We start from the raw sequence: 24,099 nt of genomic DNA, 5'->3' as shown, positions 1-24,099 counted from the left end.
TACTGATTTGCCACTGTGATTAAACATTCATATTTAAATACTTTGAGATCTTTTCTGATCGTTTCTTTTAAAAATACATCTTTTTATATTCTTGAAATTCCTCATTTGCTTTTGTGATCCAGTATTTTCAATATATATATAACCTTCTTTGTTATTGTGATGCACAAGGTGATTACCTGTCCATATTTATATGCTTTGGGTTTTTTTTAGTGCATTTAAAAAAAAAATAAATTCTGACCTTTGTACTCTTTTGCTTTAGGTACCCAGCACTTGTAATGTTTAAGTTCCTTCTTGGATCTGATGAGATAACAAATTGTATTCAACAACCTTGGGAAGTTAATATTTCTCAGATTTATTTATTTTTGAAGCTGAAATGTGCTAATATTAGATGATTGGTTGGAAAATGTTAAAACTTGTATCTAGACTATCATTATGGCCTCAGACATGGTTATTTTTTTTAAGTTTATTTATTTATTTTGAGAGAGAGAGCACTAGCAGGGGAAAGGCACAGAGAGGGTGAGAATCCCAAGCAGGCTCCACAGTGTCAGCACAGAGCCTGATATGGGCCTCGCTCTCACAAACCAAGAGATCATGACCTGGGCTGAAACCAAGAGTCTGACACTTAACTGACTGAGCCACCCAGGCACCCCAACTGACACGGTTATCTCTTTCACCATCTCTGTTAGATTTATGCACAAGACCTGGTAAGACCCTTTCACAAATAATGGCCAGTGACACCTTATAAACTAAAAATATATAAAACAACACATTATGAAAATTTTGATCTCAAAATACCAACAGGTTGTTTTCTTCCTATTTTTTCTACCACTTAATGGCTCCCCTTTCATTGTACTTACAAGGAAGTCATTGGTGCCTACAACTCTTCCTGACTCTATGGTGAGATAGCAGATTCTATCAAGGGTTATTTTATGGTATGCCTTTGTCTTCTTTTTTCTACCTTCAGCATCATTTCTCAAAGTCAAGTTCTTTTTATTGTTCTCCAGAATAGTTAAGTAACTTTCTCCTTTTGCCTCCATTGCTCTTTATCTTTTATACTGCCCACCAAAACTATCTAATACAGATAGTCATGTCACTGCCCCCTCAAAATCTGTTAGCCATATAGAATGAAGATCACAATCCTTAGCATGTTATTTAAAGCCCTTTTTTCTGGGCTCCAAAACTACCCTTCACCCCCACCTGCCATATCAATTTCCTCCCTGATTATGAAATATATTATTTATGCATATACTCTCATGTTCTCACATTGTTTCTTCAATTTGAATGTCTTTTCCCCTCTATTTACATAGTTTTATTCTTTACAGCTCAATTAAATGTCACCTTTTCTGGGGAGGCCTCATTATAATCCAGTTAAAGTTAACATTTCTTTTTCTACTCTCTTCCTGTAATGCATTTCTTGGACCTCCATGCAACATTTATTTTATTTTAATATAATGATTTATACTTGAATTCCTCAGTCATATATCCCTGAGTTCAAATCCTGCCTCATCAGCTTATTTCCTCTACATTTCTGGGAAATTGATGTCATTTCCTGAGATGCTTCCTTATCTGTTAAATTGAGTTAATATTTGTATATAATTTGTGGGTTATCTTTTTATGTTAAATCTGATGACACAATGCCAGTATGATACACTGCATTGTATATTCTAGATAGTTGCCCACTTGGCTTTGTCCCCCAGTAGATAGTAATCACTTCAAGGATAGGAGATTAATCTTACTCTTCTTAGCGCCCAACAGAAAATCTCATATTCTCTTTTACTTTTGCTTGTCACAATTCATGGAAAATTTAAACCTGACTCATCAGAATTAACATATTAAGGCAATGGTATATTATCACATTCTGCAAAGGACTGGCAACGACTTAGGAGCTGCATGAAGAACCAAAGAATGAAGCATGAATAAAATAGTAATAAGGGCATTTTGAATAATTGGGGATTTCAATGTGAACCTAAGCCAAACAAGAGCTATAGATAAGGAAATGTTAAAGCTTGTCTTCATTCTGTCCTGTTTGTAGGATCTCGTCTTCGCCAGGAAGACTTCCCGCCACGGATTGTGGAGCACCCTTCAGATGTCATTGTCTCTAAGGGAGAGCCCACCACTTTGAACTGTAAGGCAGAGGGCCGGCCAACGCCCACCATTGAGTGGTACAAGGATGGTGAGCGGGTGGAGACTGACAAGGATGATCCCCGGTCTCACAGGATGCTTCTGCCCAGCGGGTCCTTATTCTTCTTGCGCATTGTACATGGGCGCAGAAGCAAACCTGATGAAGGAAGCTACGTTTGTGTTGCAAGGAACTATCTCGGTGAAGCAGTGAGTCGAAATGCATCTCTGGAAGTGGCATGTAAGTAAACACAATGAATCTTATAAATGGCGTGCACTTTAACTTTGATTTATTTTTAGTAAGCTTTGATTTGTCCCTGTGGCTACTTAATACCTAAAGAAGAAAAGTCAACACACTGTGCATAATTTTACTTTGCCTTCTCCAAAGAAAGCTGGTCAAAATAATGTCAAGCTATGGTATTACAGTAAATTTATTTATATTGAATCAAAGTGGAAATTATGCTTTTACATTAAAGCAAAGTGGCAATGATGCTGATATTTAAAACTGGAATTATTAATGAAAGATATAATCAAGTATTAAAGTCGGCCATTTATTTATTTATTAAAAAAAACTTTTTTTAATGTTTTTATTTATTTTTGAGACAGAGAGAGACAGAACATGAGCAGGGGAGGGGCAGAGAGAGAGGGAAACACAGAATCTGAACCAGGATCCAGGCTCTGAGCTGTCAGCACAGAGTCTGATGTGGGGCTCGAACTCACAGACTGTGAGATCAGGACCTGAGCTGAAGTCGGATGCTTAACCGACTGAGCCACCCAGGCGCCCCGTAAAGTCAGCTATTTTGAAATGCAAAATTTATGTCTAACGTGGCCTCAAATATAGGGCATAAATTCAGTATTTTATACCTGTTTGTGTTACTTATCTATATATAGCGTATTATGTTATATTATATTATATTATATTATATTATATTATATTATATTATATTATTATGTTAGTATTGCTAAATCTAACTTTTAACAAACGACCTTAAAAAGAATATACTCCCTAGATTATATTAACTCTTTTATTACTTCCAGTCTGAACTCAGGAATCACTACCCTAGGTGTGTAGGGGAGAATACAGGAACAATGACAACAACTCTATTTGTTTATTTTTTCTACCAACAAAACTCGTCAGGGAAGAAACCTGGTTTTTATAAGGACAAAATGTTTACATGGAAGGGTCTTGTTCAGTCTTGGGAGTCAGCAATAGTTAAAGGCTTGACCTCTGGCACTTAAAAAAAAAAAAATATATATATATATATATTTGTTCAGCAGATAGCCCGAATAGCACTAGTAAGTCAAGAGGTCAATGCTTTGCATCTATGTGAACATTGCCTTCATAAGTTCATACATTATTTTCCAGAATGTATTAAAATACATGATAGATTTGTTTATTATTATTATTATTATTATTATTATTATTATTATGGTTTATAGGTAAGGATCAAATTTGTGTCCTAATTTAAACAGTACCATGAAATTTTGATATTAGCTATTCTGTGGAAAGATTTTATCTGGAATTGATCATTAATAAGATGGTAACAATTGGATGTAAAAAATTTACTCTTCACCTTTCTGGTTGTACCAGTAGGTCTTCATAGATAAGAAAATTGAGATGCTTCAAGATGCATGAGACTTATTTATGTAGCTGGGAAGGGAGTGCAAAATAATAGCTCAACGTCTCATGTCTGTAATTAAACTTGGTAGTTATACTCATGTGCTACATGTTATCAAACTGGATTGGGAAACTTGCATATATGTGTGTTGCAATTCTCTGGAATATGTCAGCTTTACACAGGGAAGCATCTTTTAGTAAATAAAATCATATGATTTCTTCTTCAGCTACCTAGATGGAAGCTTTTGTTCTTAAGTGTCTGAACTTTTGATTTACAGTTTGTACCAGGAAATCTGAAACACACTAATGCTTGAAATGTGTATGTCCAATAGGAAAGGCTACAAGAATTCTAAAACCCAAATTTGTTTTGTGAAGTACTTTGCGATAGGGGCATTAGAACTTTAGCTAGCAATGCTATTTTGCACAAGGTCCCAGGTAATTTCATTTTTATAATTGACTTCAAAAAGTAGCTAAATTAGATGCAGCTTAGTGAGATTTGAAATGTACACACAAAAACCTCAAAAATAAATATTCCTGACTCTTCTATTTTTATTTTGAAATATCTTATTCCTGGAATTTTTCAAACGCATTGAAATATTTCAATGTCAAATTCCATTGATTTCCCCCCCCCCACCTCCCTTTATAGGAAATGTTATCGGCATTATTCTCCCATTTTATAGATAAAATGAAGCCCGTGATGGTTAAGTGACGAAGACTTAGGCAATAAGTTAATGGAGATTTGAAGACCAGATCCTGATTAGTCTAATTTTAATTTTAGGGAATTGTGCCATATTTGGGAAAACACTCTAATTGAAATTTGGCCTACTCCATAAATAGCAATAAAGAATTTTTAATTAAAATGTTTTTTTAAAATTTTATCTACTCAGCAACAAATATCTGTTTTTAATCTTCAACTAATTTTTCTTCTTAATATTAAAGTTTATCTAAATTGCCAGTCATTTTATTTTTGGGCAGCTATAAACATTTTTTCCCCTGAACCTTAGCTTTGTTAAAATTCTTCCCTACATGCATTCATCTTGTGTTTTTATTTAATCTAAAGATTGCTCGCTTTCCTACTTGTGTCATTAATAATCAATCACACTTGTTTTAGGAGGAAAATTTTAAACCATGATTTTCTTCTTGTGTAATGTGACAGTAGCACTTTTTATTTTTAAATCAATGAGCTTTGAGAAATTCTAAAAATACTTTTTGACCTAGAGAGGAAAACAAGAAGGCTTCTAAATTGGATTTAGCTAGTGAATAAAATTCTTTCTTCTAATGCCGTGTCAACAGTTCATGCCATTTGAGGCAACACAAGATCAAATAATACCCATTTATATGCTACTCATCTCTTTCACATTAGATCATCAGTCATCTGTCTTTCCTTATGTCTTTCATAAAATGTATTAATATGGAAATTTGGGTCAAAGCATTGTGGTATTTCAGTATTATTTGTTACCAAGGTATATATTTTTAAATAAAATGATACAACAATAGTGATAGATGAGGTACATGTTTGGCCTTCATAATTTAGAACACGTAACCTAAATGCTCAATTATGACACATCTCTTTTTCATCCAGTAAAGGAAGGAATGGAAGCCTAGTAACACTGTGTATGAGAACTATAAGGTAGCTTGAAAGATTGGTGAGCACCATAAGTTGGGAAAGTAGATTTTTTTTGTTATGTAAAATAGTCCTTGAAAGAGAATTGAAAATTGGGTTAAGGAGATGATGATTAAAGTCAGAGATGAGTCAATAAGTTGTCAAATCATTCAGAAAAGACTATATATCAGATTTTGAACTGAAAATAGCAGTGAAGATTGAAAGAAGGAAATAGTATGAGTCATATTTAGAGATTATAAGGCATATCACTTTATGGTCAGTTTAGGGATTCAGGGGATATGAGATGATTCCCAGTGGTTGCTTCCTTGGTTTTTTGTTTGTTTGTTTCTGTCGAGTGACTAGGTCTATAGTGCTACATCCGTAGGGGTGGTGGGTACAGGAGAGAAGAAACAACTGAAATGGGAATAGGAGATTGAGGTGAGCTTTGGCTGTATTGTTTGACATACCAATGAGACCTCGAGGTAAACATATCTCATGTTCCATTAAAAAGGGAGTTTCTAGAATTGAGAAGAGAGGTCTTTACCACATAGAGGGTAAAGTGATGAAAGGAGAAAAAGAAGTAGACATGACTGCCCAGGCAGGCTGTAGTCAGGGATGGTTAATAAGGGCTGAGGTCACTCCTGTTGCTTGGAACCCCCATATTTAATGGTGGACAAAGGAAGGAAGTACTGGCTCAGGAGGCGCTGAGAGGTATCAGCGTGATGGCGTACGGGGAGTGAAGGGACAAGAAAAGGAAATAATTTTAATAAAGAAAAAGTATTTTGCAATGCAAATCTCATGTGACGGTTAAATAAAAAGTACCTGTGGGCTCTAGGAGTGGAAAGTGAACATGTCAGCTGAAGAATGAATCAGCGGTGGAATTGGGGTGGCAAATGCTGCCATTCTCCCAAGAATTTAGCTGTGAGTGGATTGTGAGGGAACTAGAGCAAGGTATCTAGGTCTCTGCACTATTGCCATCTGGGGTTGGATAATTCTTTGTTGTGGGGCTGTGCTCTGCATTGCAGGATGTTTAACAGCACCTCTGGCCTTTGCCTAGGAGATGGCAATAAGACCTGCTCCCCCCACACAACCCCCCCCCCGTCCCAGTTGTGACAACCAAAAATGTCTCTGGACTGCAAGTTGTGTCTTGAGGGGTCAAAATCAGTTGAGAATTACTGATCTCTGGTATCTAGGTGATTAAGAGTATACGGATAAGTAGCAAACTTGTTACAACTTTTATTGTGAAAAGATTATTGATTAAAAAATACGGTAATTTTTGGACTCTCTTTGCTTTGCCTTGATTTTCATTTTTAATTTCAAAAATCTTGGTTTCTGCTGTCAAATGAAATGTGCAATTTTATTGATAACCATCTATCTTGGCAGGTTGTAGAGAAGTCAGCCCATTCTTTACCATACTGTAAAAACACTTTTTTGTTTTCCTTTCATACAAACTTCAGTTTTATGTGACATAATAATGCGCTTGAGGAAAAAAAAAAACATTCAAGAGGGCATCATTGATATGGAGTGTCCAATCACTTACCTCATGTTTGCTTTCTCCCTCTTAGTTTGTAAAGAAAAAAAAAAAAAAAAAAAGCAATCCAGAAAGTACTTTTCAAATCACTTGAACTCAAGAAAGGTATTCAGGTGAAAGCAACTTTTACATATTTGGGAAACAGAATTGTGGGATTCCCACCAAAGCACCTGGCACCGAAGATGTTAATACAGTTTTCCAGTGAGCCCAAGAGAGTGGAGGCATAGCTGATGCAGATAGGATTTCAGTGTGAATACCAGTTGTCCCTGTGTTTGGAGCAGAAGGAGCACAGGGGTCCTTACACATTTTGTGGCTGCCTGTGATATAGCCTGAGTCAGTGGTAACCCCTAGAGATAGCAGCTGTAGCCCCAGGTGGTAAATATATGACAGCAGCTTGATCTATCGACCAGGGTAAGAGGGGGTTCTGGCCTAAATGAAAATTCATGAAAAATTGATGAAGTCCCCAGATTATGTTTTCTGTTTCCTTTTCTCAGCACTATGCCACTGTAGAGAGGGGAGATTAAATGAGGTGCTGAACGCTTTAGTGGCAAGGAGGTTGTGGTTCAAAGGTCAGGGGTCACAGAGAAACCGATCTCTCTCTCTCTCTCTCTCTCTCTCTCTATATATATATATATATATTTTTTTTTTTTTTGCTTTCCTTACTTCAAAAGCAAAATACAAAAACTTTACAGATTAGCTCTGATAGACTTTTGCTTTGATAAAAAATAAAATGGCAAAATATTTAAAAGGTGGCTTTTGATGCAACTACAAAAGAGAGAATAGATGCGGTTTATAATTTAATTGGGGAACTAGAAATAGATGGAATTCCATGACTGTGGGTTGATCTTTCTTTCTTTCTTTCTTTCTTTCTTTCTTTCTTTCTTTCTTCTCTTTCTTCTCTTTCTTCTCTTTCTTCTCTTTCTTCTCTTTCTTTCTGTTTCTGTGTATCAAGACTCATGCTGCAAGAAAGTCATTTAGACAAGGAAAAGGTCTTGCATTATTTATAGGTCACAGATTGCTAGAATAGCAAAGCTATGGAACACTCTGCAAACATAATGATCCTGTTTGCTTTAAATCCACAACTAAATTGATGTTTTATCTGTACAAGGAAGAGAGGTTACAGAAGTAGACTGACTTTAGTAATAGAGGTCACAGGTGGCATTAAAAATGAACACAAGGTAGTTTCTTGATATTTCCCAGTTGATATGTATGTGAATTTTTTTCTTTTTCTTTCATTTTATTTTGGCTGCAAATGAATGTTAGCCAGGCAAATTACCTTTATATTCCATAAAGACACAAAATAAGTTAAATTTCAAAAAATGTTGAACCATGGAGAACTTTTTTTAAAAAATTGCTTTATTGCTTTATTTAATTCACTTACCATACAATCTACCATTAAAAGTGTACAATTCATTGTTTTTCAGTACATTCACAGAGTTGCCCAACCCACATCACAATTTGATGTAGAACATTTTCATCACTCTTAAAGGAAACCCTATACCCATTAGCAGTCAATCCCCATTCCTCTCAAACCCTCCGGCTTCAGCCCTGAGCAAAGACTAATCTTTCCATCCCTGTACATTTGCCTAGTCTGGATATTTCATATAAATGGAATCATATAGTATATGGTCTATGTGACTAACTTTTTTTCCTTATTATAATGTTTTCAAGGATTATCCTTGTTATGACATGTATCAGTACTGCATTCCTTTATATTGCTGAATAATGCTCTATAGAATGGATATACCCCATTTTATACATCTGCTCATTGGTTGATATGCATTTGGATTTTCTCCACTCTTTATATGTTATGAATAATGCTGCTATGAACATTCCTGTGCAAGTTTTTTTTTTTTTTTTGTAGAAATTTGGTTTCATTTGGGTATTCTCTTGGGTATATATCTCAGGATAGAATTGCTGTCATATGGCTGGTAAATCTGTTTCACTTTTTGAGGAACTTACATGTAACTTTGAAGTTATCACACCATAACTATCCTAAAAGAAATAAACATACAAACAAACCTATCCTTTTTAATGCATAAGAGACAGTGAGTCAATCTGGAGCTGATATTCGTAGATTTGGACCGTAAAGAATGTAGGTGCAACTGATTTCTTCATGATTTTTCCATTTGTATTTGTACAAATTTTAAGAAAGAATTCAGAATTTTTTTGTAGGGTAGGGAATATTAATAGCTGAAAAATGTTCATAGCCCAAAGTATTTGAGCCGTGTTATGGGCTGAATTGTGTTCCCCCCAAATTTATACGCTGCAGCTCTAACCCCTAGTATCTCAGACTGTGAGTTTATTTGAAGGTAGAACCATTAGAATGGTTAGAATGCAGCCACTACATTAGGTCCTAATTCAATCAGACTGGTATCCTTATAAGAGAAAAATTGGACATGTAGAGAGACACCAGGGAGACAAGTGCAGAAAGGAAATACCTTGTGAGGACACAGCAAAAAGGGGGAGGCCAGGGAGGGAGACCTCAGAAGAAACGGAACCCTACAACACCTCAATCTCGGATTCTGAGCTTCCAGAACTGTGAGAAAATAAATGTATGTTGTTTAAACCACCCAATCTTATGGCAGCTATAGCAAATTAATACAGGCCATTAATCTTAATACAAGAATAATCCCTTCTAACAGATAGTATTAAGAGGAAAGTAATGTTGAGAATCAAATATTGTTTGCATTCTATAGATTTTGTTCTGCCCCATACCCACAGTGCTGGTCTGAGGTTGGTTTAAAAGAAATCTGTGAACTCAGTAGAATGTATTATAAGCCATGAATGTGTAGGCATCAATCAATCTAAAATATCTTTACCTGGGGGCTCCTGGATGGCTCAGTCTATAGAGACTATGACTCTGCATCTTGGGTTGTAAGTTTGAGCCCCACATTGGGTGTTGAGATTATTTAAAAAAAATTCAACTGGAAACAAAAGACAAAGTAGCAAACATTCTGGTATCAGAAAACAGATGTTTGTGGAAGCGTGTGTATGTGCACATGCATACATCTGTGTTATTTTGGGCTGTTCTGTGTGTGTACCTTTTAATTTTGTGAAACTCCATCAAATTCTTTCAAATACATGTTGTTTCCTTAAGCTTCGCAAGTGAAGGTGTGAAATTGCTGCTGCTGGGGGACATGTTTGAATTTATGGTCTATTTAAATAGGTATGCTATATTTTGATATCAGGTTTCTGTTGATTGAATTGACTGCATGCAACCCCTCTTTGGTACAAGTCTCAAGTTGCTAGTCACTCAAATTAACATGAGTTAACCCTGACTCCAGGGAAAGCACATAAATGAAGTGAAATCTTGATGTCCTTTGCCTTTCTCAAAAGATTGTTTCTGAAAACAGTATTGTCCTGAGGTCTGCAAATATGTGAATACTATCCATGGAGTGACAATCAAAACTGTTCATAATGATGCCAAGATGGGTCAATACAAAACATGCTCTGGTTAGTGCTGGTTTTCAACCCCAGCAACACTGTTCAGATGTGGTTAAAAAAAAAAAAAAAGTCAAGGTTTTGGAGGATTTCCCACGTATAAGCCTTCAATTTATTAGCTTTTGATTGGTGTGTAAATAAAAGTTGATACGGTTGACATTATACCTAGAAAACGTAATTTTGGGCTGCAACTTATAAGCTTTTCTCTCAAGATTTGTGTTTCAGCAGAATCCAGTTTTCTTCTTTAGATTGAATTCGTTTCTGATACGTCTAATACACGTTTCCGTTCGCATGCAGCCCCCACAATGTTTCTATCTTTTCATGAAGGAGATTGTACTTCTTTCATGCGTGAGTGGGTGTATACGGTGAGCTCATTATAAGAGTATAGAAGTGAAAACAGTACGTGAAATTTTATTCAGCTCTGCAATTTCCTCTTGTGGCAGTTGGTGGCTTCACTGGCCAAAGGGTGAGGTTCTATTGTAAAATTGATAAAGTGTTTTACTCTGTATCATTGGAATTGGTTTTTCTCTTTAAGCTATTTTCAAAAGCAAAAACAACACTCCCAACCACCATTTAAGAAAACTTAGGAGATATTTATACATTTTTGGCAATTGGATAGATGTTTTACAAGAAATAATTTGGGCTCCTGCTTGGGGTGATTTCTATTATCTCTCTAAAGTTCCTAGCACTACCTTCCTGGGGCTGCTCAGACAGCAATAGATGAGTGTTTCTGGACCTTGAGTAGAAATGAAGCTAGGATTGTAAGGGAGACAGGTGTTTTGATGACGTGACAGACAGACTGATACATAGGCCCAGACCCTGGTGAATCCCAACAGGTTTTTTTGGTATGTTTATTTTGTTTCTGCAGAAAATCTACCATCTGTAATCATGTATTCACTGATTAATCTAAACCTGTCGTACAACTGATCCTCAAAAGGCCGACAAACAAGGTTGTCACCCTGGATTACAGGCTCCAAAAGTCTGGCTGTTTGTCTTTGGCTCACTGGTAGCATCGCAAGTAAAGGTTGGGAATTCAGCTTACATTAACATGTAAGCAGCGAAGGAGCTCTTTTTGTTTTTGTTTTTTGTTTTTTGTTTTTTTTTATTATCTATACCTTTCCCCCTGAAAATCAGGCCATTTCCTAGTTATACAAGTATTTATAAAAGCAATCATTATGTTTTTTAATGTGGTTATCTAACATCTAAATCTGTACCAAGATTTTTATAACAAACTTTATAGTTTCTAAATGGAAATATAATGTAACTATTTTGTTTTCATAACAGAAGTCATATTTATGTTTTTAATTTTTTTTGAACGTTTAGTTTTGAGACAGAGAGAGACACAGCATGAACGGGGGAGGGGCAGAGAGAGAGGGAGACACAGAATCGGAAGCAGGCTCCAGGCTCTGAGCCATCAGCTCAGAGCCCAACGCGGGGCTTGAACTCGCGGACCGCGAGATCGTGACCTGAGCTGAAGACGGACGCTTAACTGACTGAGCCTCCCAGGCGCCCCAGAAGTCATATTTAATATAAACCATTTTATATATATTAACTGGCCTCATTTTCCTCTTCCTTGTTTTCTCTGCTTATTCACATTGAGTGAGCATATTCAGTATTCTTCCTTAAGTCCTTTAAAACATCTTTATTGGGTTTCTAGTTGTTAGGAACTGAAAGTGGTTTAAGAGATCCAGGTCTCAGTGGTCCTTGTGTTACCAGTGAGAGGGTTGGGCAGCCTCATCACGTGACCCTCCACTGTGGTGTAGGGTAAGGGCCTTCTGACAGAGCATGCCATTGGAGGTCAAAGTGGCACCAAATGCTTCTGGATCAATATGAATGCAAGTGGCCTTCGGAAACCGGAGAGAAGTATAAAAGCAAAGGCCTAAGGTTGTGCTTGGCCAGTGTGGGAGAAAATGAGCATATGTTGATTTGGAAAATGGATGTAGGGGAGTAGAGGGAGATAATTTAAATAAGGAAATAGAGATTGGTAATGAGTCAACATCCTAAGGAGCTTACTACATTTTCCTTGAAGATCTAAGCAGTCCTTTGGCGTTTTTGATTAAGGAGTGTTACTTGGAAGTGTGGTACTAAGGAGATTTGTTAAACACAATGTGTGTTGGATGGGAGCATGGGGGTTCATGGGTGGGGAGATCTACCGCAAATTAAGGTACAGTAGGATGAGGATTGAGTTACGCTGATGAATTAAGTCGATATCAGAAAAAGGAGAGATGGCATTCCAAAAGAGAATTGATAAGTATTTAAGTCATGAAGATGGGTTCTTGGGATGATATAAATTCTGTTTGCTATACTTTTGTACAGTACTAGCTGCTAAGTATACAGCTAGGTATTGAGGATACAAATATTTAGAACAAGTGTTGTTTAACGTGTATAAAGTTTCATTGTCATAAGATGAAAAAGACCTGGAGATCCGTTACACAACAATGTGAATATACTTATCATTACTGAACTGTGCACTTAAAAATGGTTAAGATAGTATACTTTATATTACGTATTTTTTTAAAACTTCAGTTGAAAACCACAACAACAACAACACAACAGAGTAAGACATGACTCATAAAGTCACAGTGTGTTAACATATTGATACAACATGTGGTATGTCCTCTGGCTGACATTCTGAGGGGATTCAAAGGAAGAAGGGGTTGATTCTGCTAAGAGAACTGCAGAAGTGGAATGATTTCTCTGGGTAGAAAATGAATAATACTAATTGCTACTGCTTACTAAATGGCAGGCTTCTTTTTTTAATGTCTTATACTTATGATTTATAAGTTCTCAAAATAACCCTGTTACTTGGTCTCTATTTTATTTGAAGCCCAAAGAATTAACTCATAATTTTTTACACAGTAATAAGAGTCAGGATTTGAACTCAGGCAACCTTCCTCTAGGGTCTTCTTTGTTCACCACTAAGGTAGGAGTCCTCCTTGATTCTTTTAAACGAAATCATTCAATGTGTAGAGGAAATCATTAGCCTTTGTTTTAGTTATTTTACTCAGAAATGGTGATCTGCTTTTATAGATACAATGCTGACACCGGACTAGGTGAAGTCTGAAGCTTTGTTTTGGTGTTAAAATTCTGTGATTCATGGGATATTAAAGGAAAGAAACAACAGAAAGGGTAATCTTTTCTTTCTTTTTATTTAGTTATATATTGACATTTGAGAGCTCATTAGTTTATTCAAGTAATTTGATTTTCTCTGTACAGTTCCTAGTTGTCAAATATCAGCATCAGGAAGATCCATCACTTTCAGTTGTTATTGACATGTTTGCAGGCCAAAGCAGCTTGAAGATGAAGAATCCAATTTATAAGATGAGCCATCTATCATTTAACATCTAAAGATAACTTGACTAAGTTTTATAGAAAACGGAGCATGATAATAATAATGATACCTTTATACTATTTCTAGAGTTCTTGAGAATTATAAACATACTGACATGCATTTTCTCATAGACATTTGCTGACTTTGATAATTTCTAAGTCCAGTGTTTAGTATCATTAGCATTGGTCAATTTGACTTTCAAATAACTGCTTTTAATTTTAAAATGAATTGAAAGAGGAAAGATAGTGTTTTCAGTAAGTGATATTGGAGCAATTGGATGTCCATAGGCAAAAAAAACCCCAAAAAACAAAAAACAAAAAACAAAAACCAAACCAAAACAAAAAACACCCAAAAAACCCTCAACTTAAACCACACACATTATACAAAAATGAATTAAAAATTGATCATAGATTTAAATACAAAGTATAAGACTATAACACTTTTAGAAGGTAGGATAAACCCTTTGGTGCCTAGGGCTTGGTGAAGAGATTTTAGACATGACGCCATAATGCAAACTGTAAAACTAGATGTGACTTCATTAAAATGAGAAACATTTATTCTATGAAAGATCCTGTTTGTTTTAAAAAAAATTTTTAACGTTTATTTTTGAGACAGAGAGAGACAGAGCATGAACGGGGGAGGGTCAGAGAGAGAGGGAGACACAGAATCTGAAACAGGCTCCAGGCTCTAAGCAGTCAGCACAGAGCCCGACACGGGGCTTGAACTCACTGACGGCGAGATCATGACCTGAGCTGAAGTCGGATGCTTTACCGACTGAGCCACCCAGGCACCCCGAAAGATCCTGTTAAGAGAATAAAGAGATAAGTAATATTCTAGGGGAACATATTTGTAAACAACATATATCTTAACGTATATCTGATAAAAGACTCATATCTATAATGTGTAAATATCTCTTAAAACTCAACATGTTTTTCTTTTTTGTTTTGTTTCTGTTTTTGTTCATTGCATGTTTTTATTTAAATTCCAGTTAACATATAGCGTAATATTAGTTTCAGGTGCAGAATTCAGTGATTCACCACTTACATGTAACACCCTGTGTTCATCACAAGTGCCCTCCTTAATACCCATCACCCATTTAACCTGTCTCTCCGCCCACCTCCCCTCTGGTAACCATCAGTTTGTTCTCTATAGTTAAGAGTCTGTTTCTTGGTTTGCCTCTCTCTCCCCCCCCCCAACCAATGTTCATCTGTATCATTTTTTAAACCCCACATATGCATGAAATCGTATGATGCTTGTCTTTCTCTGACATTAAAACTCAACATTCACTGAAACAATCCAATTAGAAAATGAGAATAAGACAGGAAGAGATGTTTCACCAAAAAGGACCTACAGATGGCAAACAAGCACATGAAGAGATGCTAAACATCACTAGTCTTAGGGGAATGCGCATTAAGAATGGGATGAGCTATCACTGTGTACCTTTAGCTCAAATAAAAACCTAAATAACTAAATAATAAAATAAAATAAAAATAAAATTGTGACATTACCTAATTCTGGTGGGAAGGCAGAGAAACTGGATCTCTCATACATTATTGAGGCAAATGTAAAATTGTACAGCCACTATGGAAAATTAAGTTGGCAGTTTCTTTGGACACTAACCATACATTTATTATACAGTTGCACTCCTGGGCACTTACCTAAAAGACATGAAAACTTGTATCTTCACAAAACACTATATACAATTTTTAATGGCAATTTTATTTATAATGGAAACAACTCAATGTCCCTCAATAGGTGAATGATTAAACAAAATATCCATACCATGGAATACGACTCAGCAATAAAAAGGAATGAATTATTGATATAATGAGTTGGGTGGATCTCAAGGGCATTATGCTGAGTGGAAAAGGCCATTTTAAAAGGTCGAATACTCTATGATTTCATTTATATAACCTTTTCAAAATGACAAAATTATAGTGATAGAAAGTAGATTAGGGGTTGCCAGGACTTAGGGATGATGGGCAATAGAGGCATGGGTGTGACTATAAAGGAGAACAAGTAATGATGTTTGTAGTGATGAAATAGTTGTGTATCTTGATTTTGATGGTGGTTACACAAATGTGTACATGTTGTAAAATGATATAGAACCATGTATACACACACACACACATATGCACACACACACACACACACACACACACACACACTGTACCAATGTCAAGTGCCTAGTTTTGGTATTGTAGTAGAATAATTATATAAGATGTAACCATTGGGGGGGAAACTGCGTGAAGGTACAAGGACCTCTGTACTATCTTTACAACTTCCTATGAATTTGTAAAGAACTCAAAATTAGAAATTAAAATAAACAAGCTGTCCAACTCTTTTAAGTAGACAATAAAATATACATAAGAGATATCTTATTAGGAACTGAATAATTTATTTTGTAACTCTTAAATATTTAAATGTTTTGCTCAAATACTGATGAATTCATATTTTTGTTAATTGTTCACGATCTGCTTAAAACTACTTAATCAGACTTACAAATTCATAGTTTGAAATTCATAAATTCAACATGTGGTACATACTACATACAGTTCTGTGAAATTTTCTATTTTTGATTTTGCTCCATCATGATTTTTGAATTTAATGATAGTCATTTCTTAAGGGGAAGGAGAGGTTAATGTAAAAGGGGTGTGGTTGTTCATGGGAGTAAAGAGTCCCTAATGCATGATAATGAATGGGGGTCCATTATTTGGCGGCTGAAAGTCTCTTACTCTAAATTGCATTAATAGTTGAGATTAAGAAATGTAATCCAGTTTGATTCTTTACTGCTGAGAAAATGTGTGAAATATTGTCAGTAGTTCTGAGTGTCAGTTTAAATTCACCATTAAACCTGGCATACCTCTAGAAGAGAAAGATCCAGGATTTAAGACTGTCACAAGTCGGGAAAGTGGAAGGAACTGGGGTTATTCAGCCAGGAGCAATAAAAACATTGGTAGGTCTGTACTTCTCACCAAGCACATCAAAAACTGTCAAGACAAAGAGAACATACTTGTTCTGTTGAACTTTGAGGAATGAAAAGGACCAGTAGATGGAAGCTGCAGGTTTTGCCTTACATGTGGGGCAATGATCATCATGCACCTGTTCCTTCTTGGGATCTTAAGGAATTATAGGCAAACCTGAACCAATGTGATGATGTGGTCAGAAGAGAATTTTAAAAATTATGTACAACTACATATTTTAGTAGGCGTTTGCTTCATGTTTTTCCTCAAAGGAAAAACCAGCCTCCACAATAATGAAACAAAGTAACAAAACAGTGCTGGTAAACTGTTCAGTTGCAAAATAATCCTCATCACTTTCCTAGTCACAAGGAATTTCATAAGTAGAAATAATGTCCTTAAATTTAGTATTATCATGTTTCATGAAAAGTCCTTGGAAAAATCCCATTTGTGCATACGTCTTACACATCTTATTTTGAAATCCTTTGAGATTATAAGCAATTAAATTAATTGCATTTTGTAGCCCAACCCCTCATTTATAACATATAATTCCCCAGGAACCACATGTCCAGATTCAAGAGCAGCTTGATAGAAAGCCTGATTTATTTTTGTTTTCTTCCTGGGTCTGCTTTGAATATTCTTAAAAGAAGGGGGGAAATGCTGTGTTTAATATTCATATAGGATTTTCTTTTTAAAAGCAGCTTCTCTCAAAAGCCTGTTGTTAAACAGGACTACCTAGAAAGGGGTCAACTTGCAAAACCCTTCCTAAGTACTTGTTTGGTTCTTTAGGATTGATGGATAAGCTGATAGGATCTAATCTTCAAATGTGTGTATCATTAATAGAGATGTAAGAATCTCAATTTACTTTGTCTTTTTCTTTTCTGTCACATCATAAGGAACAGCTTTACTAATGAAGTACCCAATGGTAATAACCCATTATATGCTAGAATCTCTCTTTATATCAGATGACATGCAAATGAACTGTTCTATTTCTGTGGAGAAAGAGAGACAAGGAGTGGTCTAGTTAATCATACTTGAGGGCTGCCATAGTTGTCTTCTGGGAAATATTATCATTATTCATTCTTATTTAAGGGTCCTTATCCTGTGCATAAGAAAATCTCCCATTCATTCCATTTGGGTTTGATGTTAATTACAGGGGCATTAATGGAAGCTTTCTCATAAGAAATGAATGTAGGATTAAATCAGAAAAAAAAGCAACCTTCGGGTGAATCAGGTCATCATAATATCATGCATTTAGAAGCTGGCAGGTTGGAGGAACTTTAGAGATCATCAGTCTTCTTGTTCAAAAGTAGAATCTGAGGTCCTGAGAAGTGAACTGACTTAATCAGAGCTCCCAGCTGATGAGAGGCAGGCTTGAGATGACAAATAAGGGAGTCAGTTTCATGAGACAGCAAGGTAGAGGGAAGATAATTCTGGGAATTTCTTTTCCCAGAAAGCACCAGATTCTGGCCTTTTTCTACTGTTAACTAAGTCCATGATTTTGGGGAAACCTTTTAATCTCTCTGGGTCTGTTTTCTTGAATTTAAGGTAAGGAGGTTGGACTAGATCATTTGTCCTCCAGAAAAGGGAAATCGAACTGAGCTAGTATAAAGGGTCAACGTGTTTATTGGAAAAAAGATATTTCTAACATATCATTTACATTTACTTCCAGAAAACAGAGAACAGCCAACTTTGGATGTCAAGTAAATTTAGCAGCAGTCTTTTTAACTGGCCTTTCCTCCAACTTTCTTCTTAGCCCTGATAAGACTTTTTTTTTTTTTTTTTTTTTTTTTTTCCATTTCTTCATGTGAATTCTGGTTGACAACGAGTAATTGATAATATTAATGGTAAAATGAGGTTTTTCCTTAATCTTACATGTCTGTTAAGGAATGAACTGATTATGTATCCACATCTATGCAATCCCTATTCACCTTGTCACCATGTAATTAAGTCATTTTTCTTTTTCATTCAGGCATTAGGGTCTAAGGTAAGCGGTGTTTTTTGAAAAATTATGTACATTCTCGACCAGTATTTCTGGTTTCTTTAAGTTTAATGAAAACAAACAAATATAAATTTCTAGCATATAAATTGGATTTTGTTTTGTTTATCTAGAAAGGAAATGAAACAAATTATTTTTTTACTTATATATTTGACTTGTACTTGGTGTATACAGTATTTTATTAGGTAAAATGCCTGTTTACTATTTACCAAAATATTTTCACCTGTATTTTATAATTATATACATAAGGAGGTGTATATTAGAGCAATATTACATTTCCCTTCTCTTTGGACCAATATTATCTAAATTACTATAAAGCCTTTTCTGCTGTGAATATCTGTTGGCTTGTTTTACTTTTCTTTATTTTGTATTTTACTTTCATATGTTTTTCTTATTATGTACTATATTCTTATTTTAGAAAGGCTAGAAACTATAGAAAAGTAATGAAGTAAAAAAATTACCGCCAGAAATAAACATTATTTCCACTGTTTTTATTTGTGAACACTATCACTTTAATAATAGTCTATGAAATGGATTAAATTTTGTGTAATGCTTCAGTAAAATAAAAGCTAGAAATACCACACATATAAATGAATATCTCTATAATTTGGTCAAATTGGATAAGATGTAACATAATTTCAGTTTTTATTTCTTCAAAGTATTAGGAATTTGGATGTCTCGTAATAATGACTTGCACATGTACTCAGGAAATAGAAATAATCTACGTTACAAACATGTTTAGTAAGTCCTTCCGCAGTGTAACATTGTGGTTTCTTGAATGTTTTCATGTAAGGGTCTTACTGCCAACTATTTTATAATATCTCTGTAAAATAAATTAAAAACATTATTTTTTTCTGCCACAAAGAAGTTTTTCAGCTTTCTAATTGTGGTGATAGCTTTGTGAATACTAGCCTTTTCTCTACCTTTTTATACCAGCTAACATATATGGTAGTCCGAACTTGACAAGGTAAGAAATCACAATAATTGTTAATTCATGGACTAACTAACTAGGCTTTGATGGCCCCTTTAGCAATGTTTATCTATTTTTTCTTGAGAGTTTGTAGGTGATTTATTCTTCATTTCTCCTTTTAAATTTTATTGATTTCTTTTCTTTGGAAAACATTTTAAAGCTTTTATTTTAATTCTAGCTAGTTGACATACAGTGCTATATTAGTTTCCAGTGTACAATATGGTGATTCAACAATTCTTCATTTCTTCAAACTAACTTAACAAGTACGTATATGTGGCTCTAGAAATCAAATTTCATATAGTTTTCTTTTTATAGGTGATGTCAGTTCTAAGAAAAATCAGTTCATTTCATCCAACTGGTTTTCCTTTACCTATCCAGAGTCCTCAGTTGGAGTGACCTTTGGAGTGACTGGTGTCTTGAGTGATGTAGTTAATGAGATCTAGTGACATCATGACCCTGACCCCTTCATGGCCCTGGCTCCTCTCATCCATCTTCTTAACCCCACAGGCTGAGTCAGTGTGTAGAATCAGGATTAAACAAGTGTGAATAAACAAGTTCAAGAGTTTTGTGTCATGACTGCCAGCTCATGGCAGTGGCAAAGTAAGACATAGAGAACTTAATACTGTGAGCGCTCTTTGGGCACCTCCATGAATCCTGCTGGAGAAATCCTACTGTTTGTGGTCAGTGCAGTGCATCTAATCTCCGTTTGCTCCATTCCTGGACAGTGATGGCAGTTGGCCTTTAATAATCACATAGCTGTTGGCACATTCATTGAAAGGATGGCTGATCTATCACTTACCCAATGTCACACGTTAGGAAAGCTTTTATCTCATTAACTATGATTAATGTTTGTATGTAATGGGCTTGTCATGTAACTGTTCATATTCAGCAGTTTTGAATCCCTTAGCTTACTTGAATGGTGAAGGGTATTTCTCTTTCCAGAGGAGAGCTTTATCTTAAGGACTTAGTGAGCTCATTATCCAATCGCTATTGCCACATGGCAAAAAACAATAGTGATACAGCTCTTCCTTGACTCATTCCCCATTATTGGTGTTCAGTCATTGAACTTGGTATGTCTTTATATAACTGCAGTCTAACTGAAATATATGAACAGTTTAGTTTATAGGGAAAAGAAAGAAAAGCCTTAGAACTTTAAGGAAGGATTTGTCTGTTCTTTTTTAGCCTGAAAGTTGCTTTCCTAATATGATTTCCTAAGTCTGTTTTCCTAAGGTGGTATGAAGGGGGTAGAGATAAAGGATGCAGTTACTTTCTTGCCTGTGGCTGTGGTTCTTGCTTTATCTGTTCGACATTTGACAAGTCCTTCCCCTTCGCCCAGGGCACCATTTGATAAGTTGACCAGTCAGTGATTAAACATATTTATTTAGTTCAATGGGTCAGAGCTATTGCGACAGATAGAAAATTACTGATGGATTATCAATTTCAGCACCTCTGACATCTGGCCTCAGTGCAGTCCATCATCTGAGGACTCATAACACATTCATTTCGACAATAACATGCTCAGCTACCTGTGTGATCACAGAGCTGGATATTGGAAATATTTTGCTCAGAATTAATAAGACAGAAGTCACAGGAATTAGAAGAGTTTTGCCCTGACACTTGAAAACTTAAAAGCACCTAGTAGCTTACATTGTTTATGGCCGGAATGAGAACTGACTTGTACTTTAAACATGCTGTGCTGATTTTGCTGATGTTTTTATCATTCTTTTAACAAGCATATTTTGGAATTGATGAAACAGGTATTTGGAAATACTTTCGAAACTGTATTACATATAAAAAGATTACTTGTGTCAAAATACTCTATTTACAATTTTTAATGAATTAAAATAGCAGTCTTAAGTTTTTGGTCTACTGAAGTTACAGGATTAGCAAAACAAAATAACTCAAATACCTACTATTCAAATTCATTCAAAAAGTATTTATAAATACCTTTCTTCTATTTATTGTTACTGTAAGGGGTTCTTTTATCACAAATGGATTCTAATAATAAGAAGAATCGGATAGCAAATGCTAATCCAATATGGAGATATACTCTACTCCTCTATTTCATTAAAACTTATTCCAACACAATCTTCTTCACATTCCAATTTCAAACTTTCACATAAAATTTAAGAGTGATCTTGTGATTAGGTTTTTTAAACAAATATGATTCAGGTTAGTCTGCTTTAATGTGTGCTCAGATCTTGAAATCTGGCCACACTTCTTGAGAAATTAATAGGTCACAACAGATAATAAGCTTAACTTCTATTTTGGCTCTCATTTGTAAATATTTCATGTGACTATTCCTGTATCTTTATATTCTGTGTACCTAATGGCCTACTTTATGACAATCCTACATTTAATATTTATGTGTGCTGTCATAAAAATATTTGTGAAGCTAAAAATGATTCTGAGTCTTTAAAGAGCTTACTTTCACACATTTTCTTGATTTTTCATGCTGATAAGAACTTAGAAATGTTATCTTTTTATTTTATTTTTTTAAGTAGTTTTATTTATTTATTTTGAGAGAGTGTGTGTGAGCATGGGAGAGACAGAGAGAGAGAGAGAGAGAGGGAGGGAGAGAGAGAGAGAATCCCTGCACTATCAGCACAGGGCCCAATGGCAGAATTTGAACTCCTAAACCATGAGATCATGACCTGACCCAAATCAAGAGTAGGATGCTTACCTGAGCTACCCAGACACCCCTAGAAATATATATTATCTTTGTTCACAAAATAAAGATTGAGCTCATTGACATTACAGTTTCTGTTATTCACTAATACAAACTTCTTGTCATAAAACTGACAGGCCCTGTGGAATGTCTAGCTTTTTTCCAATATGCAGTAACTTGACAATGTTACAGGCGATATGGTCATTTTTTCATTGCTAAAGACTTCCTGATTTGTCTTAAAATTATGTGAGGTTTCTTTTATAATTCTGTGGGAACCTTCAGCAGTTGAGTATGGCATTTAATCAACCCATCTCTCCTTGGGAGAGACTTTTAAGTTGGCAGGAAAATTTTTGGATGAATGCAAATTTTAGGATCCTCTCTTGAATCTAGATGTGCGAGTCAGAAACACTGTCATGAATGTTCAGATAAGACACAATTAAAAAATCAAGGAGGTCAGATTAGAATACTTGAATTTGATTTGGAGAATTGATTTGAGCAATCACAGGGAAGCCACTGTAACATTTTCCTTAAAGGCCGACCCCCCTGAATATTAGAACATTCCACATCCATCATTGCTTTAACTTCTTAAATATGATGAACAACACTTAATACTTCTTCAAATATATTACCCTGTGCTTTCAAAATTGGGGGAGGGGCCACTCTCTGCTCCATATTTTGATTAATTGTTAAACATCTAAATTTATCTTTTCCTTTTATTTTACACCCTACTTGTCTCTGAAATAACATAAAAAATTTCATTTGCAATTTCTAACATATGAACTGTATGTAAGTTGCCAGGAGTAGGTCAACAGATATTTCCGTAAAAATCAAACAAACAACATGGAAAAGTGACATACGTTATTTTGGAATAAAGATCATGTGGATCAGTCCATCATAATGAAACTTGTGATTCCATAAAAGTGCATCAACTTAGATTAAAATATTCAATAATATGAGTTGCTTGTGTTGAAGTTTCTTTGGGTAAAAGAATGTTGCTAGGTTAGATTGCCAGGTGCTTTCACACAGAAATGAATATTATCATCTGTAACCTCACAGGGAGACTAAGAAATTCAACAAAATAGCGGAAATGCCTTATGATGTATATAAAGCTCCAGCAATGTGAAGTATGTTATTTTAATGTTCTGTGAGTTCATTGACACAGACTGTAAGGAAGAGAATACACAGCCATCCATTCTTAGAGACTTCTGTGCTGACAGTCCAAGACTTATGGTTTTACAGAATTCATATTGACATGTAATGATTTTTCATGCAAGGACATTAACATTGGCCAATTTCATGTACTAAAATGTAATGTAAGAAGACGCTCAGAGCCACAGTTTTTAAATGCTGCCTTCTATATTGCCCTTGTGAGCATTTGAATCAGTAATTTGTAATTTGGAATGACTTTTATCATGGACTGTTTTCTTTTCATCAACCCTATTAAGCATCAATGATATTTTTCGCTTCTTTTATATTATTGGATTAGTGCTTTGCATCATCAACGACCTTGATTTTCTGCATTTAAATTCCATTTTTAAAGCATTGTGAGGAACAGTTTGATAAGTGGATGAAAGAATGATTATTTTAACTTGTCACCTGCATTGGCATTTATTCCAGTGTGTCCAGCAAATGCATTGTGTGGGATAACTTTGGGAAGATGTGAAAAGAAACTAAGTCAGTGATACTGGCATAGAAATCTAACAATTTTACTTGGATGACCTGAAAGGATTTAGGCACTAGGGGAATTTGGCAAATTATGAAGCTTCTACAATGTGAGCTGAAAGGATTCAAAGTAAATCATATTGTACCTCTGACCTGGATTGATTCATATTATAATTGCCTCTCAAAAAACTGATG

The 24,099-nt window shown here is 35.3% G+C and overlaps 1 protein-coding gene across 11 annotated transcripts in view; it reads left to right on the top strand.

Annotated features, from left to right (window-relative positions):
* Nucleotides 1-24,099, top strand: part of ROBO2 (roundabout guidance receptor 2) — a 604,834-nt gene that overhangs the window by 62,801 nt on the left and 517,934 nt on the right. For all 11 annotated transcript variants that reach the window (XM_032594777.1, XM_032594772.1, XM_032594775.1 and 8 more), the window contains exon 2: nt 2,033-2,359. In XM_032594777.1, the coding sequence (XP_032450668.1) occupies nt 2,033-2,359 (327 nt within the window). The remainder of the gene's footprint in view (nt 1-2,032; nt 2,360-24,099) is intronic.

The sequence above is a fragment of the Lynx canadensis genome, chromosome C2 (genome assembly GCF_007474595.2).
Source record: "Lynx canadensis isolate LIC74 chromosome C2, mLynCan4.pri.v2, whole genome shotgun sequence".
In the NCBI taxonomy this organism is placed as follows: Eukaryota; Metazoa; Chordata; class Mammalia; order Carnivora; family Felidae; genus Lynx; species Lynx canadensis.
Note: the sequence above shows the minus strand (reverse complement) of the source record. Positions and strands in the feature narration are given on the sequence as shown.